At 49.6% G+C, this 16275-nt stretch overlaps 2 protein-coding genes and 1 long non-coding RNA gene across 6 annotated transcripts in view; 1 reads left to right on the top strand and 2 right to left on the bottom strand.

Moving 5' to 3' along the window:
• OSCP1 (organic solute carrier partner 1) overlaps window positions 1-1383 on the bottom strand; it is a 32547-nt gene extending 31164 nt beyond the window's left edge. For 2 of the 3 annotated variants that reach the window (XM_033227088.1, XM_033227090.1), the window contains exon 1: window positions 1090-1383. In XM_033227088.1, coding sequence (XP_033082979.1) covers window positions 1090-1201 — 112 coding nt within the window. In that variant the 5' untranslated portion in view covers window positions 1202-1383. The remainder of the gene's footprint in view (window positions 1-1089) is intronic. The other variant, XM_033227089.1, reaches the window with a different exon arrangement.
• Window positions 1384-1401: 18 nt separating this feature from the next.
• On the top strand, window positions 1402-11557 carry LOC117092869. Its single transcript, XR_004440943.1, has 3 exons — window positions 1402-1796; window positions 6580-6695; window positions 11160-11557. It is a non-coding gene; the product is annotated as an uncharacterized LOC117092869 (long non-coding RNA).
• MRPS15 (mitochondrial ribosomal protein S15) lies at window positions 6873-16190 on the bottom strand. 2 transcript variants are annotated; one of them, XM_033227091.1, is made up of 8 exons: window positions 15915-16190; window positions 15590-15634; window positions 13869-13944; window positions 13049-13097; window positions 12480-12564; window positions 9375-9433; window positions 7290-7481; window positions 6873-7028 (listed from the first exon to the last, which is right to left on the bottom strand). In XM_033227091.1, the coding sequence occupies exons 1-8, from the start codon at window positions 16030-16032 to the stop codon at window positions 6891-6893; spliced, it is 762 nt and encodes a 253-aa protein (XP_033082982.1). In that variant the 5' UTR covers window positions 16033-16190; the 3' UTR covers window positions 6873-6890. The 2 variants fall into 2 exon arrangements, with proteins under 2 accessions (XP_033082982.1, XP_033082983.1); XM_033227092.1 differs by lacking the exon at window positions 15590-15634 and having other exon boundaries at window positions 15915-16062.
• Between the last annotated feature and the right edge of the window lie 85 nt (window positions 16191-16275).

Raw genomic sequence — 16275 nt, 5'->3', positions numbered from 1 at the left:
TCCGCCATTCTCCTGCCTCAGCCTCCCGAGTCGCTGGGACTACAGGCGCCCGCCACGTCGCCCGGCTAGTTTTTGTATTTTTAGTAGAGACGGGTTTCACCGTGTTCGCCAGGATGGTCTCGATCTCCTGACCTCGTGATCCGCCCGTCTCGGCCTCCCAAAGTGCTGGGATTACAGGCTTGAGCCACCGCGCCCGGCCCAGATTTTGCATTTTCAAAGCTCTCATATTATTTTCACAATTGTATTCCCCTCCAACACTTGTGAGAGTTATAACTTTCTTATTTTTTCACATTTTTCTATATTATTTTAGAATCCCAAATTTCTAGAATTACTTCTGAGATGAGTAAGACCAATCTCCAGCTTATGTGGTAAGATACTACCATAAAGGAATGAAGAATCAGAACCTAGGCCGGGCGCGGTGCCTCACGCCTGTAATCTCAGTACTTCGGGAGGCCGAGGCAGGCGGATCACTTGAGTCCAGGAATTTGAGACCAGCCTGGGAAACACGGTGAAACCCATCTCTACTAAAAACACAAAAATTAGCTGGGCGTGGTGGTGCATGCCTGTAATCCCAGCTACTTGGGAGGCTGAGGCACGAGAATCGCTGGAACCCAGGAGGCAGAGGTTACAGTAGCCGAGATCGTGCCACACACTCCAGCCTGGGCGACAGAGCGAGACTCTGTCTCAAAAAAAAAAAAAAAAAAAGAATCAGAACCTGTTCCTTGGGAGTAAAGAGGACGCTTGGTTTAGCGAGGGGTATGATACCAGATGGTGGGCAGCTGGGACTCCTACATTTGGAAGGGACTGATTGACAAGAGAGACCGGGAAATCACCTCTCCCATTTGAAGAAATGGGGAAATTAGGTAGATCAGGCACCCTAGTGTCCACTGGGAGTATTAAGCTCTTCTGCTGTGAAAAGAGCTTTTGGGGGATTTGACTCCTGAGGGGCTCCAAATGGATGTAAGAAAGGTCCCTGGTTATAAGAGTGAAGTGTGTAGGAGTGTGGGTCTGGCTGTGGGTGTTAGGGCGATGATGAGAGGGCGGGGCTGCGGGCTGCGGGTCTGGCGGAGTGGGCCGGGGGCCTCTCACCTTTGCGGGCCTTGTCTCCCGGGATGTTCTGGGCCCGCAGCCGTTGGTCCAGGATGTAAAGCATCTCCCCGCCCAAGTTCAAGAAGAGCAGCGGTAGCGTCCGCACCGACATGGTGCTGGAAACGAGCTGGGCTGGTGAAGAGCCCCGGGGTTAGGTAGCCAGTGGCCTGGAGACCAGGCCGCAGCGTCCCAATAGTCTGGTTGCTGGGGCAACGCCGCGACGGGAAAAGCGAGCCAATCAGAAGGCGGTTTGGTGGGAGGTGCCCTGAGATCGGGCGCTAATTGGTCTGGGTGGCGGACCCTCCCGGGGGGATTGGTCCGAGCCAGACGCCGGCGCAGCGTTGGCCGTGGCTGAAGAGCTGTGCTCCCGAGCCTAGGTCTTTCCCTCCGAAGGGTGAGGGCCGGGCCGGGCCACGGTCGGGGGGTGGTCTCGACACAGCCAGCTCGGAGCTCGGGACCCCGGCCGCTGGCGCGGGGCCTCAGGTGCCTACAGGAGAGAAAAGCCTAGGCAGAACGGCATTAGAGCAGACTCGAGTCAGACGGACCTGGGTTGGGATCACGGCTCGTGATGTCTTGCTGTGTGACTTCGGGCAGGGTTTGAGCCTTGGCTTCCTCTTACGTAACATGGAGCTGGCATTCACATCACAGGGCGGCTGAGAGGAATCAGTGAGATCATGGAAAGGCCCCGAAAGCACTCAGTAAAAATGGTAACTGACTTTTCTTTTAGATTGGGGAAGGATCAGAAGTCCTGAGTCGTTTGCATCGCCTCCCAAAAGTTTACTTGAAGTGAAGCCCGTCCTGGTTTCATACTCCATAAAGCAAACCAGTCCCGTCCGTCCCCGTGTTTCCGGCTCCCAGAGGATGCGCCCTGGGAGCTCTGTGAAGTTCCCTCCTCGACGTTGTTCCGAAGGCCTCCCAACCATTTTTTTTTTTCTTTTCTTTCCTTTTTTCTTTTTCTTTTCTTTATTTTTTATTTATTTATTTATTTATTTATTTTTGAGACAGAGTTTTGTTTTTGTCGCCCAGGCTGGAGTGCAGTGGCGCAATCTCGGCTCATTCCAACTTCCGCCCTTCAGGGTTCAAGCGATTCTCCTGCCTCAGCCTCCCGAGTAGCTGGGATTACAGGCGTCCGCCACCATGCCCGGCTAATTTTTGTATTTTTAGTAGACACGGGGTTTCACTATTGGCCAGGCTGGTCTGGAACTCCTGACCTCAGGTGATCTGCCCGCCTCGGCGTTATCACGCCTGGCCCCAACCATTTCTCTTTGAGGGCAGCGACTCCCTTCTTCACCTCCATCTTGAACTCCAGGATTACTCTTTGCCATCTAGTGTACGTTTTTACTCTGATGAACAACCATTTCTGTAAATTTCACTACTTCCAAAACCTGCTAATTATCTTTCCCTCCAGCTACTCAAAGTTGAAACTTGGGCCTTGGCTTTCAAATCTGTTTCCCTGGGTCCTTACCAGTCATCATATTATGCTTTTTCCTCTGATACCTTTCTTACATTCATCCCTTCATTTGTTTTTCTGTCTGTATTGCTATGTTCCTCTGTATTACTGTTCTTTTCTCTTTTCTACCCTGCACTGGCTGCTAAGCTAAATGTCAGAAGACATCACTTTTTTTTTTTTTTTTTGAGACAGTTTCACTCTTGTTGCCCAGGCTGGTGTGCAATGGCATGATCTTGGCTCGCTGCAACCTCTGCTTCCTGGTTTCAAGCAATTCTTCTACCTCAGCCTCCTAAGCTGGGATTACAGGCATGGGCTAGGCCACCACGCCCAGCTAATTTTTAGTAGAGATGGGGTTTAACCGTGTTGGCCAGGCTAGTCTCGAACTCCTGACCTCAGGTGATCTGCCTGCCTCGGCTTCCCAAAGTGTTGGGATTACAGGCATGAGCCACCGCACCCGGCCAACATCTCTTTCAATATGACACATCCCTTCAGTGGTTTCCTGCCAGATCACAGTCTTGATGCCTTGGCATGGCATTCCAGGCTCTCCACTGGCTCCAGCTACTTTTTTTTTTTTTTTTTAAAGAGATGGGGGTCTTACTTTGTTGCCCAAGGTTGGAATGCAGTGGCACCCTGGTGGCTCACTGCAACCTAAAACTCCTGGCCTCAAGTGATTCTCCCACCTCAGACTCCTTAGTTGTTGGGATTTCAGGTTATAGCCACCATACCCGGCCAACTAGCTTTTTAGAGCCATCTCTTGCACCTGGCCACCTCCTCTCCCCCAGTCCGGTTGAACTTATCAGCAGGCTGCCTCTTCCTCATAACCACACCACTGGAAAGTCTTGCCTTGCCATAACTGAGCTCAAGTCCTTCCTATAAACATTCTCCTTCCATCTCATATCCCTGCTAGTCTGTTTTCCTTACTTTCCTTCCCAGTGAAGTGTTTTGAACGAGTTGACAACACTCACAACTGGAACTTCTTTAACATCCTCACTCCGGCCGGGCTCGGTGGCTCAAGCCTGTAATCCCAGCACTTTGGGAGGCCGAGACGGGCGGATCACGAGGTCAGGAGATCGAGACCATCCTGGCTAACATGGTGAAACCCCGTCTCTACTAAAAAATACAAAAAACTAGCCGGGCGACGTAGCGGGCGCCTGTAGTCCCAGCACTCGGGAGGCTGAGGCAGGAGAATGGCGTAAACCCGGGAGGCGGAGCTTGCAGTGAGCTGAGATCCGGCCACTGCACTCCAGCCCGGGCAACAGAGCAAGACTCCGTCTCAAAAAAAAAAAAAAATCCTCACTCCTCACCTCATTGCAACTGGTATTATGCTCCCTGAACCCCACTGAAACTGCTTCACCATGAATACTTTTTGGTCCTTCCCTTAACTGATATCTCAGCATCAGGACCATACAGTATCCCATTGCTGGCGGCCCAGGGCTTTGATTAATTTGGTTATTTTGCCTGCTGTGTGCTGTGTTTTAAAAGGGAATACAGGCCAGGTGCAGTGGCTCATGCCTGTAATCCTGCACTTTGGGAGGCCAAGGCCGGCGGATCACTTGAGGTCAGGAGTTCAAGACAGGAGTTCAAGACCAGCCTGGCCAACATGGTGAAACACCGTCTCTACTTTGCCAGGTGTGGTGGCACACACCTGTAAACCTAGCTACTGTGGAGGCTGAGGCAGGAGAACTGCTTGAACCTGGGATGGGGAGGTTGCAGTGAGCCGAGACTGCACAACTGCACTCCAGGCTGGGGGATAGAGCAAAAACTCTGTCTCAAAAAAAATGAAAATAAATAAATAAAAGGGAATACAACTAGGATAGGAATGTAATAAACACCTTAGCATCATTACTTCACGTTAGGCCTTCATGCATTTTTGTTACCTGCCTTGCTGCTAAAAGCATTTGAGTTTGCTATAGTGTAGACTCTTCCCTTTGCTTCTCAGACCTTTTTCTTGGTCCCTAAGCAGTGTGAAATAGTGAACAGGATATAGGCTCTGGAGTTAAGACAGAGCCAGCTTTGAATCCTAGACCTTTCTCTTCCCAGCTATATGAATTTGGACAAGTTACCTAACCTCTCTGAGTCTCAGTTCTCTCATGACTCATCTCGCATGGCTAAAATGAGGATAATTAGCCAACGTGCAAAGTAAAGGTGGCTGTGAATATTAGATACGTGCCTAAGGCAGCAGTTAAAACAATGCCTTTTGACCAGATGCAGCGGCTCATGCTTGTAATCCCAGCACTCTGGGAAGCCAAGGCATTTGGGAGGCCAAGGATTGCTTGAGGCCAGGAGTTTGGGTAACCTGGGCAACATAGTGAGACCCTGTCTCTACAAAAAATAAAAAAATTAGCTGAGCACAGTGGGCTTACACCTATAGTCCTGGCTACTTAGGAGGCGGAGGCAAGAGGATTGCTTGAGCCCAAGAATTTGAAGTTAGTGAACTATGATCGCTACTGTACTGCAGTCGGGGCAACAGAGCAAGAGCCTGTCTCTAAAAAAACCACCAGCCAAACCAACAGAAACACACAAATGCCTTTGCAGTAGGGCCTGATCCATTAAAACGTGTTCCTTTTTCTTTCCTTTCCCTCGGCTAGCCCCCTTAACTGTTAGCACCTGGCCTCTGACACAGTCCCTCCAAGCAGCCGTGGCCACTTGGAAGTCCTGCCCATTAAAGGCCTTCCCTACAATTCCTGGAAGTGATATCTGAATAGTGGATCTTCAGTTCTGAGCCTCTCATTTGTGCTTCTGCAGACACCCAAGCTCTGTTCTACCCCTACTTCACCTTCTCCTCCAGCTCAGCTGCTCCTTCTTAGGCTAAGCTCTCAGGGATCATCCTTCTCATCCAGACATGGCCCTTTTTTCTTATACACTCTGTCCCTGTACAGTTTCACTTATACCCATGGGTTCAACCACCCAACAACTTGCAAACCTCTCCAGTCCAGACCTCTCTACTGAGTCCTAGATCTAATCTTCCACTTGCTCTTTGGATAGCACTTTAACACCTTTCTCCTTTTGGCTTTCCTCAGTGGCTTCCCTTCCCAGAGTGAGGTCCAGCACATGGGCCGAATGTGTCCCCCACCAAATTCATATGTTGAAGCCCTAACTCCAATGTTACAGTATTTAGAGATGGGGCTTCTGAGAGTTAACTAGGGTTAGATAAGGTCATGAGTACGGCCCTCATGATGGGATCAGTGGCCTTGTAAGAGGGTGAGCTCTCCCCAGTGCATGGACCAAGGGAAAGGCCATGTGATGACATTGAGAAGGTGGCCTTTCCAAGCTAGGAAGAGTCCTCACCTGAAATTGAATTGGCTGGTACTCTGATCTTAGAATCCCCAGCCTCTAGAACGGTGAAAAAATGAACTCAATACAAATCCTCTGAAGTCACCTGTAGTATTTTGTTATGGCAGGCTGAGACACCCAGAAAGCTCTACATCACCGGGTATTTACTCACCTCCCCGATCTTATGTCTTCTATTCTCTTTGTTCTGTTTTAGACACACTGTCTTCCTTAGGTTCTTCAGACATACCAAGCATGCTCAGGCTTCAAGGCTTTGGCACTTAACTGGTATAAATGGATGGGCTTTATGGGGAAGAGGGTATCCATAACTCCCTAGAATTTATAAGCAATGCTTTGCGTATGTACAGTTTCCTGGGGATAGGACTTGTAGTTTTGATCAGATTCTCTATGTGAAAACCGATATCCCCCAGCCCCAGTACACTGTTGTGATCTCTCCTCCTATCTACCTTCCACACAGCTGTTGCTTAATTATCTAAAACACAGCCCTGTTACTACCATCACTCCTTCAGTTTTAAAACTTGAACTGTCTCCTCACTCCCTAGTGGACAGTGTACAATCTTCTCAGCTTACCATATAAAGCCTCTCACACCTCAGCTTCGGCTTACCTTTCAAGGTTTATTTCTCATTCTCCCCGTTCTCTCAATACAGCATGTCTCTCTAGACTTCCTTGCCTTTGTACTTGCAATTCCTTCTGCCCAGGAGGCCTTCCCTTTCTGTCTCTATATAGTGAACTCCTACTCATCCTTTAGGACCCAGTCCAGAAGGCAGCTCCTGCAGCAGTTCTTCCCACCCAGCCGGCCACACTTCCATTTTGCTGTCATGTGCTCTGTCTTGCCTCCACTGACACACGTCACCTGGATGACAGGTACTTGTTTGTATGTGGGAGGCATGTCATGAGTGTGTGTCCTCTGGTGGGTGAGGCAGGGACTCTGCCTCAGACAACTCTGGGATCTCAGAGCTAAATGAAAGAACAAATTCCTCCTCCTCCTTCTCAGGCCAAAAAGAGCCCCATCATCTCTCCTATCATTCTTCAAGACAGATAGAAATGATTAAACAGAATTTATTGGCTGTCTTTGAGTGTCTCTGGTCCAGCTTTCGCAGGGCTGTCTGGGTTCCTCTGCTTTGCTTGTTTTTCGGCTGCTGCTGCAGCCTTTAAGGCTCTTTTTTGCTTCTTCAGCTTTTGAGTCTCCTGGAAAACCTGGGGGTGAAAAGGGGCAGAAAAAGACCTTGTAATCCTGTGCAAAACCTCAGACTTGGAACAGGTGGGGTGGGAACCATCTCCCCCAGATGGTAACCCCAGCCTTTCTCCATGGGGTTGGTGGCCTGTGACCTCCCTGGATCCATTCCAGGGCCTGGGACCAGTTCCATGCCTCTAACAGAAACAGATGACCCCTCCCATCTGCTTCCTCCATCCCAGTTCCTGAGTGGGGCCAAGCAAAGCAGCAATTCTGACTCATACCCGAATGCACAGAGCCTTCTTGGTCACGAATCGGCGGTGGGCCCTTCGGTAATACAGAGGGGGGAAGGTGTACTCAATCCCCAGCTCCCTGCATATCTTCTCAAAGACATCATAGTTGGTGTTACGGAGGTTTTTGAGCATCTTTTTCCTCTGGTCAATGCTCATCAGCAGATAGCGTTTGTGGGCTTTGTCCTGCAAGAGATTCGCATTACTTTTAGTATTATATAAGTGTTACTGTTGTTTACAGTAACAAACAATGGTCATTTTATCATTTCATTGAAATTTCTCAGTAATCTTATGCAAATATTAATGCAATTCTGAGGGAGGTATTGTCATTGTTATTCCCATTTTACAGATGAGAAAACAAAGGTTTAAAGATATTATCTGATTCACAAAAGGTCCTTAGAACTGTGAGTGCTGAGATAGGGTCTTGAATCTCTATCTATTGGTCTGACTTCAAATCTCATGCTCTTTCTCCTGCACCACCAACTCATACTCTCCACAGCTTAGCAAACTGTCAGCTGGATAGAGAGGAGGGAAGGCCTTGTGCTCTTCCTGGAAATGCCTACCCACAGCTGGCTGCTGCCCTGTGAGGGATCTCTGCAATGGGACTGCTGTTCCACACCCCAAATAAGCGAAACTGTGATCTCTAAGAAGCAGGCTCCAGGGAACACTGAAGTGCCAGGCATGGTGCTGGACCAGTCTGTATTCAGTCATGTGTTTATTAAAAATAACAGCATTGGCCAGGTGCGGTGGCTCACGCCTGTAATCCCAGCACTCTGGGAGGTGAGGCAGGCGGATCACGAGGTCAGGAGATCGAGACCGTCCTGGCTAACATGGTTGAAACCCTGTCTCTACAAAAAATTAGCCGGGCGTGGTGGTGGGCGCCTGTAGTCCCAGCTACTCAGGAGGTTGAGGCAGAAGAATGGTGTGAACCCGGGAGGTGGAGCTTGCAGTGAGCCGAGATGGCAACACTGCACTCCAACCTGGGCGACAGAGCGAGACTCGGTCTCAAAAAAAAAAGAAAAAAAAAAAAAACAACATTTGCCTACTTACAGCAGCTTTGTGCCAGACACTGTGCTGAGATATGGTATAATGGTTAAGAATATGGCTGGGGACGGTGGCTCACGCCTGTAATCCCAGCACTTTGGGAGGCTGAGGCGGGCGGATCTTGAGGTCAGGAGATTGGGACTGAAATTCTGGCTAACACGGTGAAACTCTATCTCTATTAACAATACAAAAAATTAGCCGGGCGTGGTAGCACGTGCCTGTAGTCCCAGCTACTCAGGAGGCTGAGGCAGGAGAATTGCTTGAACCTGGGAGGCGGAGGTTGCAGTGAGCTGAGATCGCACCTCTGCACTCCAGCCTGGGTGACAGAGCAAGGCTCCGTCTCAAAAAAAAAAAAAAAAAGTGTATGAGCCTCGGAGCAAAACTGCCTTGTTTCAAGGTCTCAGCACATCACTTCCCAGCGGGTATGCCTTGAGGAATAACTTAATCACTCCATGACTAGATTCTTCCTCATTTAGACGGGAAAGGAAGATAGTCATGAGAGTCAAATAAGAAGATGCATGCATGTGAAGTATTTAGCACAGGGCCTAAAGACTTTATATGCATCACCTTGGCTATTACTATTATTTCACATAATCCTTGCAATCCTGTGAGCAGGTATTCGTATGATCTCCATCTTATTGAAAAGAGAACTGAGGCTGAGACCTGTACTTCCCTAACATCACACAGCTAGTTAAGCGCAAGTGGCAGGGCTGGGATTTGAACCCAGGGCAATCTGACTCCATGCATGCATTCAACAAATATTTACTGAGCACTCAGCATGTGCCAGACATAGTGAACATGCTCTAAAGTTTGTGTTCTTAACCCCTGGTGACACTCAGCATGGTCCTGTAAGGCTCCAAGTCCTCTGGAGGCAGGAGGGAAGCATTTTTCCCACAGGAGCTGAGAGGTGGGCACTCTGGTGCTACAGCCCACTGGCTCTTCTAAGCCTTCTTCTCTGGACCTAGAGCCCTTCCCCTCCAGACCCCTTTCCCCCAGGCTGCTGCTGTTTAACTGCGAATGATGCCCAGAGTTTACCTTTCGATGTTTCTGCATGTGTTCTTCATAACTGCGGATCTTGACGGACAAGGCAACAACTGAAACCACAAACCACAGAGGATGAGAGTTGGGCACAGAGGAAGGAAGGGCCCAGGCCTGGTTTACGTTTTAAGAACTCATGGAATAACAATCACCAGTGCTCTGTACAGCTCTCTATAAATCCCAAAGCACTTTGAATTTCAAGACTTCAAAGGCTTATCTTAGACATTACCTTTCCTTTAAAAAGCAAAATCCAAGGAAGGAACATCCCTTAATATTATAAAGATATCATCCAAAAATCATAGCAAATAGCATTTTTTTTTTTTTTGAGATGGAGTCTCGCTCTATTGCCCAGGCTGGAGTGCAGCGGTGCGATCTCCACTCACTGCAACCTCTGCCTCTCAGGTTTAGGCGATTTTCTTGCCTCAGCCTCCAGAGCAGCTGGGATTACAGGCGCCCGCCACCAGGCAGGGCTAACTTTTGTATTTTTAGTAGAAATGGGGTTTCACCATGTTGGCCAGGCTGGTCTCAAACTCCTGACTTCAAGTGATCCACCTGCCTCGGCCTCCCAAAGTGATGGGATTACAGGCGTGAGCCACCATGCCCGGCTGCAAATAGCATTCTTAATGGTAAGACTAGCCATTCAATTCAGGAATTAGACTAGGATACAATGCTATCATGGTTAACAATTCAACATTGTACTAGAGGTCCAAGCCAATGCAGTAAAATACTTTGGCACAAATAAGATTCTAAAACTATCACGGGTCTACTCCTTGCCTCTCCCCTTCCTGCTGCCACCTTTATCTCCATGCTTTGACTAATGAATTTTCAGAATTATCAGCTCCCACTTGTCTCTCAAGAACCCAGGATATCCTTCGTTCAGGCATCCTCTTGTTTAATTTAACCTCTGTACTGCAAAGATGGGAGCAAAAGCAGAAGCTGGCCCCCAAAGAGGCTGTCACGACAGCAGGCCCTTCCCAGTACACATATTGAGTTCTGGGAGCACTGCAGAAAGTGCAGTGGGAATCCTGACTCTGACCACATGGCTCCATCACAGCAACTTAGGTGTAGAGTGGAATAACACAGAAAGATGGGCCTTGGTTCCTGAGGGGTTCTCTAGAGCAGACACTATGCTAGAAGCAACTGGCATTCAGAAAACTGACTATTAATGGAAAGGCAGAAGTGACACCTGTGGGCTGGGTGTGGTGGTCATGCCTATAATCCCAGCACTTTGGGAGGCTGACGTGGGTGAATTGCTTGAGCTCAGGAGTTTGAGATCAGCCTCGGCAATATGGGGAAATCCTGTCTCTACCAAAAACACAAAAATTAGCTTGACATGGTCGTGCACATCTTTGGTCCCAGCTACTTGGGAGCCTGAGGTAGGAGAATTGCTGGAGCCCCAGAATTCGAGCTGTAGAGAGCCATGATCACACCCGCCACTGCATTCCAGCCTGAGTGACAGAGTGAGACCGGACTCAAAAAAAAAAAAAAAAAAAAAAAGAAGAATCAAAACTTGTGCTTAAAGAGGACCCCAGTAACTACCTTGCCAGTCCAGGCCATTTGTTCCTGCCAACCTGGGGATTTCAGTAGTGATAATGCAGAAACAGGTGAGGAAAGATAAGCAGGTCTTTTGTGGCTGAGCTGGTCCCTAGCCCACGGCTTCAGCAAGGCAAGGGAGGCTGAAACTCATCTTCTCAAAAGGGGCTATGGAGGACCCTGGAGTCCAGTTCTCAGTGGGGTTTTAGTATCCAAGATGAACTCACCAGACTTTAATCCCTGGCACAGGAAGAAGAAAAGAATGAAGGCAGGAGGGTGGAAGAGGAGGCGGCGGCTGTAATATAGGCCAATAGCAAAGGAAAGAAAGTGGGCAGACCCTCTGCAGGTCCACTAGTCTACCTCAGTGGGCAATGAAGAGAAACTGCACCCAACGAGAGAGGGAAATGGTGGCGCTTTTCACTCACATCTAATAAGGACTACTACCAGTTCCAGCCTGAACCAAAGTAGGAACATTATTCCCTTGCGAATGCAAAATGGTGTCTGTCTGGCACATGAGAGTTCAGTAAATGTTAGTCTTACTATTATTTTTTTATTTTTTATTTTTGAGACCGAGTCTCGCTCTGTTGCCCAAGCTGGAGTGCGGTGGCGAGATCTCGGCTCACTGCAAGCTCCACCTCCTGGATTCATGCCATTCTCCTCCTTCAGCCTCCTGGGTAGCTGGGACTACAGGCGCCCGCCACCTCGCCTAGCTAATTTTTTGTATTTTGTTTTGTTTTTTAATTTTATTTATATATTTGTTTATTTATTTGAGATGGAGTCTTGCTCTGTCGCCCAGGCTGGAGTGCAGTGGTGTGATCTTGGCTCACTGCAAGCTCCGCCTCCTGGGTTCAGGCCATTCTCTTGCCTCAGCCTCCCGAGTAGCTGGGACTACAGGCGCCCGCCACAGTGCCTGGATAATTTTTCGTATTTTTAGTAGAGACGGGGTTTCACCATATTAGCCAGGATGGTATTGATCTCCTGACCTCGTGATCCACTCGCTTCGGCCTCCCAAAGTGCTGGGATTACAGGCGTGAGCCATCACGCCCGGCCAATTTTTTGTATTTTTAGTAGAGACAGGGTTTCACCATGTTAGCCAGGATGGTCTTTATCTCCTGACCTCATGATCCGCCTGCCTCGGCCTCCCAAAGTGCTGGGATTAAAGGCGTGAGCCACCACGCCCAGTCTAGTCTTACTATTACTATCACACATCGTGAGCTTTAGTTTCCAAGGTGTTTACATCCCCTGGCTACCTCTCACAGTGCTGCCATGAGGTGGGTAACATTCCCTCTGCTCTGCTCTCCCTTATTCCCCCATTTCCAGATGAGGAAGCAGGTGCTCCAAGAGAGGGTTGGTGACTTACGCAAGCTCACACAGAGGTACAAGGTCCAACTGCGCATTGACTCCAGCATCAGAGCTTGGGATACAGGGTCCAGTTTTCATTGCCCTAGGTCCTTCATATCTCTCCCTTTCCCAAGCCCATGTGCATGTGCTTGTGGACAAGAGCCCTAGATGAGGTCCCAGCTAGCAGGCGTCCCTACACCCCCCACTCCCCAAGGGTCCCCGACCAACTTCGAGCCTCCAGGGATCTGGTGTCCTCCGGGTTTGCATCAATCTTCTTCATCAACTGTTCTTGCTTCATTTTTAGCATCTCCTTCTGTTGAAGAGACAGAGAAAATTTGTGGAATCTCCCACCCTCTAAGAACTAGCCCTCTTCCCCTCAAGGACCCTGGCTACAGTTATAGCAACTAGGGCCATAAGGCTCAGGGCCTGATTTCACTCTGCTCACTGTGGCCTTGACCAACCACATGGCTGTCTACATCCAGGTGAGCCCAAAGCCAAAGCCACTGACAGGGGAAATGACTTGTTGCATGAATGTCCCCAAAGCTTGCTCATTCATTTATGCTCATTCATTCATTCATTCACTGAGCACCTATTTGTCAGGTGAGAGGGGTATGGTGGGGGAACAAAAGTGTCCCTGCCCTGAAGATGCTCTGTCTAGGGATATTGACAAGTGGACACAGAATGACAGTGGGCTAAGTGCTGTGACTGGAGAAGCATGAGATGGGGGGTGCTAACCAGGGTAGGATGGAGTCCCAGAGAAGACTGCGGGAGGCTGAGGCTTGGCAGAGGCTGCTCACCTTGTTGGCCATTTCCAAAGACAAGAGTCTTTTCACGACATCATCAACCCTGTGGAAAAACCACAGCAATGAGACAGACATAGAGGGGAGACGGGGAGAGGAAAGCAATGCTGGTTTCATTTTAGTTTGAAAAGCAAAGATGATTGAAAAATTCCTTCTGTAGCAAATTAATCTCCCTGGAGGTGGGGAGCCATTTCCCAGGAATTAAAAGTCAGTGTGGATCTGGCTTGCTGGGCTGAAAACTATAGAAATTGGGGCTATCAGCTTGACTGTTTCGGTCTCATCATAGGGAGGCCAAGGAGAGGATTTCCATTTTAGCTACAACATGGTTCAATCTGTTTTGAGACATTTCAAGTTAAATTGCACAGTGGGAGGGACTGACGAGCTCCCACCACACTGGACAGGAGCTGAGCAGAGGGCCTCTGGCTTTGGTGTCAGTCAGCCCTGGATTCAAACTCTGGCTCTGCCCCTTAGAACTGTATGACACCGGGCAGCTTGAAAATTTATAAAATGGGGACATACAGCTTTTGTGAGGAACAAGAGAAGAGAGATTTCTACAAAGACCTGTGAAGCATGTTAGCTCTTTGGAATCTAGTAGTACAGGGTGTTCATCTAGAGTACAAAAAAACCCCCAAGTAGCCGAGCTTCATGAGTGCCATCTGCCTTGCTGACCACCCACTCTCACCACACCTGGGCCCCTGCCTCCTCCTAGATCAAGCTTCAGCTACAGCAAGCCAAGTCTCAAAGCCACTGTCTTTCCCACTCCCCGACAATCCTCCCAGGGCCCCCTGCCTCCCCTACTAGGTTTCTTCCTGCTTACTTCTCAATTCCAGGGACATTCTGGTAGTCTTTGAGCAGTGTAGAAGGAGGTGGGTCATCATCCTGCCCAGGCTGGGCTGTCAAGTAAATATGGGGATAGAAAACACCCAGAGTCAACTCTTGCTGCCCACCCTCCCAGACCTGGCTCTTCTCACCCACTCTCCAACTCCAGAAGGGACATCCAGGGTCTCAAGCAAAGCACTGCATATCTCTGGGCTCAGTTTCTCCTCTGCAAACTCTGTGGGCACCTGCTTTGATATTTCATGCTGGGAGTAGGTGGCTTTTCCCAAGACCCTACACTGTGCCTGTACCTTTCATACACCTAACTGGCTCTACAGTTCTCAGATCCCCCACTAGGATGGGTCCTCCTGCGGACAGGACAGAGTTTGACTCCTTTGGAATCCACGATAGTCTGACCCATGGCTCAGCCTAGACTAGGCACTCAGCAAACACTTGCTGGCTGACTGCATGAATGAATTAAGGGGGTTGAGGAAAGGCAGCTAGCTGTACGATGCCTGAAATGTAAGCACCAGGTAGAGATCACAGGAGAACCTCAGTCTGGGTGTGTGCACCCCTGCTATCCCTTACAGATGAGAAAGAGGCATAGTGTGGATGGACTTATCCTCTCCAGTCAGACCCTGCTATGCAAATAACATTGATGGGCCTCTTCTGTCTTTAATAGCTCAAGTTGGTTCTGATAGGGAGGCAGAAAAAAATTATATTACAAATATATTAATAGGAATAAATTCTACTTATTTTATTTTTTGTAGAGACTGGGTCGTGCTATGTTGCCCAGGCTGGTCGTGAACTTCTGGCCTCAAGTGATCCTCCAGCCTTGGCCTCCCAAAATGTTGGGGCCATGTCCAGCCAATAATTTCTTTTTCTTTTTTGAGATGGAGTCTCGCTCTGTCACCCAGGGTGGAGTGCAGTGGCATGGTCGGCTCACTGCAACCTCCACCTCCCAGGTTCAAGCGATTCTCCTGCCTCAGCCTCCTGAGTAGCTGGGATTACAGGTGCGCGCTACCACACCCAGCTAATTTTTTTTTTTTTTTTGTATTTTTAGTAGAGAGGAGGTTTCACCATGTTGGCCAGGCTGGTCTCGAACTCCTGAACTCAAGTGATCCACGCACCCTGGCCTCCCAAAGTGTTGGGATTACAGGCGTAAGCCACCGCGTCCGGCCCCAGATAATAAATTCTAATATATACACTACTAATATGTTTAATTGAGCACAGTGTTAAGGATGCTTTTCATGTATTATCGCTGAATCCTAACAAACCTTGCAAATGGATACTTTCACACTCATTTTAGAAATAAGAATCAGAAAGAGGAAGTACCTCTTCCCGTATCATTTACCTAATAAGAAGGATCTTAACTACTACACATACTGAGTTGCAATGGGAAACTACATCCTGCATCTCAGAAGCGCAGACACAAAGTGCCATACTCTAGGTAGGCCTGGGTGGTGCCAGCCATGCACTCCCTCTGGCAAGCTCATTTTCACTCATTCACCTGTAAAGCTCCTGCTCCCGCCCTTAACACCTCTCTCTCTCCATACAGGCAGCAGGCCTAGGGCTCTGTATAAGGTGGACGTGGAGTCTTTTGCTCAGGACTTCTGGCTCACCCCATCTAGTGGCTCTAACTCGCCACATCGGTCCCCTTACCCACCCCAGCCTTCCAGGAGGTCTCTCTTCCGCCCCAAGTCCCACCTCAGGAACTCCTACCCGGTTTCTGGATGACATATCCGCGCGCGGCCTGGAGGAGGAGACCTACGCAGAAAAGAGAAGGCTGAGGCCCATCTCCTTAAATAGTCCACCCTCAATTCCTTTCTGGGCCCCTCGCATTGTCCGTCCGCCACGGTTTATGCGCTTCTGAGCCTAACCGCTGCCCCGTTTCTTTCCTACCCCTTCCTTGTCTCTCACACCTTGTTTCACCTCTTGCGCAACCACCGCCCTTTCCCCCTCACCCTGACCGCTGTACATCTCCCCTACTCCTGTGCCGCCGAACCCTGTTTCCCTACGCCCGCCGTCCCATTTCTCAGCTCCTCACTTCGAGGCTGCAGGCCCCGCTGGTTGAAAGGAAACCTGGCGCTCCCACCGCCCGGCAGCCCGAGAACTGGGGCCTGGGTCCGAATCAAACTCAGCGCCCTCCACGCGACCCTGAGCATGATGACCTCTAACCCCCGCGGGGCCCGCGCTGCCGCCGCCGTTCCCTTTGCGGCGCGGGCCGGGTTATATGGACGCCGCCATGCTGGCCCAGGCTCGATCAATGGAGGCAGTTGCAATACCGGAGCAGACGAAGACCGAGAGAATGGATTGGCTGGCGGGACTCTGATGACGCGACGCACGGGGTGGAGCTCAGAGACTGGGTTCCCGCTGCGCGTGATAGGGCCGTGGTGGTTGTGTGCCCA

Source organism: Trachypithecus francoisi, unplaced genomic scaffold (genome assembly GCF_009764315.1).
Source record: "Trachypithecus francoisi isolate TF-2019V2 unplaced genomic scaffold, Tfra_2.0 Lachesis_group12, whole genome shotgun sequence".
Lineage (NCBI taxonomy): Eukaryota > Metazoa > Chordata > Mammalia > Primates > Cercopithecidae > Trachypithecus > Trachypithecus francoisi.
This window is presented reverse-complemented; position numbering and strand designations above follow the sequence as displayed.

What these genes read in the sequence shown, in the direction of transcription:
- MRPS15 (XM_033227091.1), bottom strand. Translation starts at nt 16,032, where the DNA reads ATGCTCAGGGTCGCGTGGAGGGCGCTGAGTTTGATTCGGACCCAGGCC. An exon ending in ATATGTCATCCAGAAACCGG is followed by an intron (nt 13,945 to 15,589) that starts GTAGGAGTTCCT and finishes TTTACTTGACAG; the next exon opens with CCCAGCCTGGGCAGGATGAT. An exon ending in ACATGCAGAAACATCGAAAG is followed by an intron (nt 7,482 to 9,374) that starts GTAAACTCTGGG and finishes AATCTCTTGCAG; the next exon opens with GACAAAGCCCACAAACGCTA.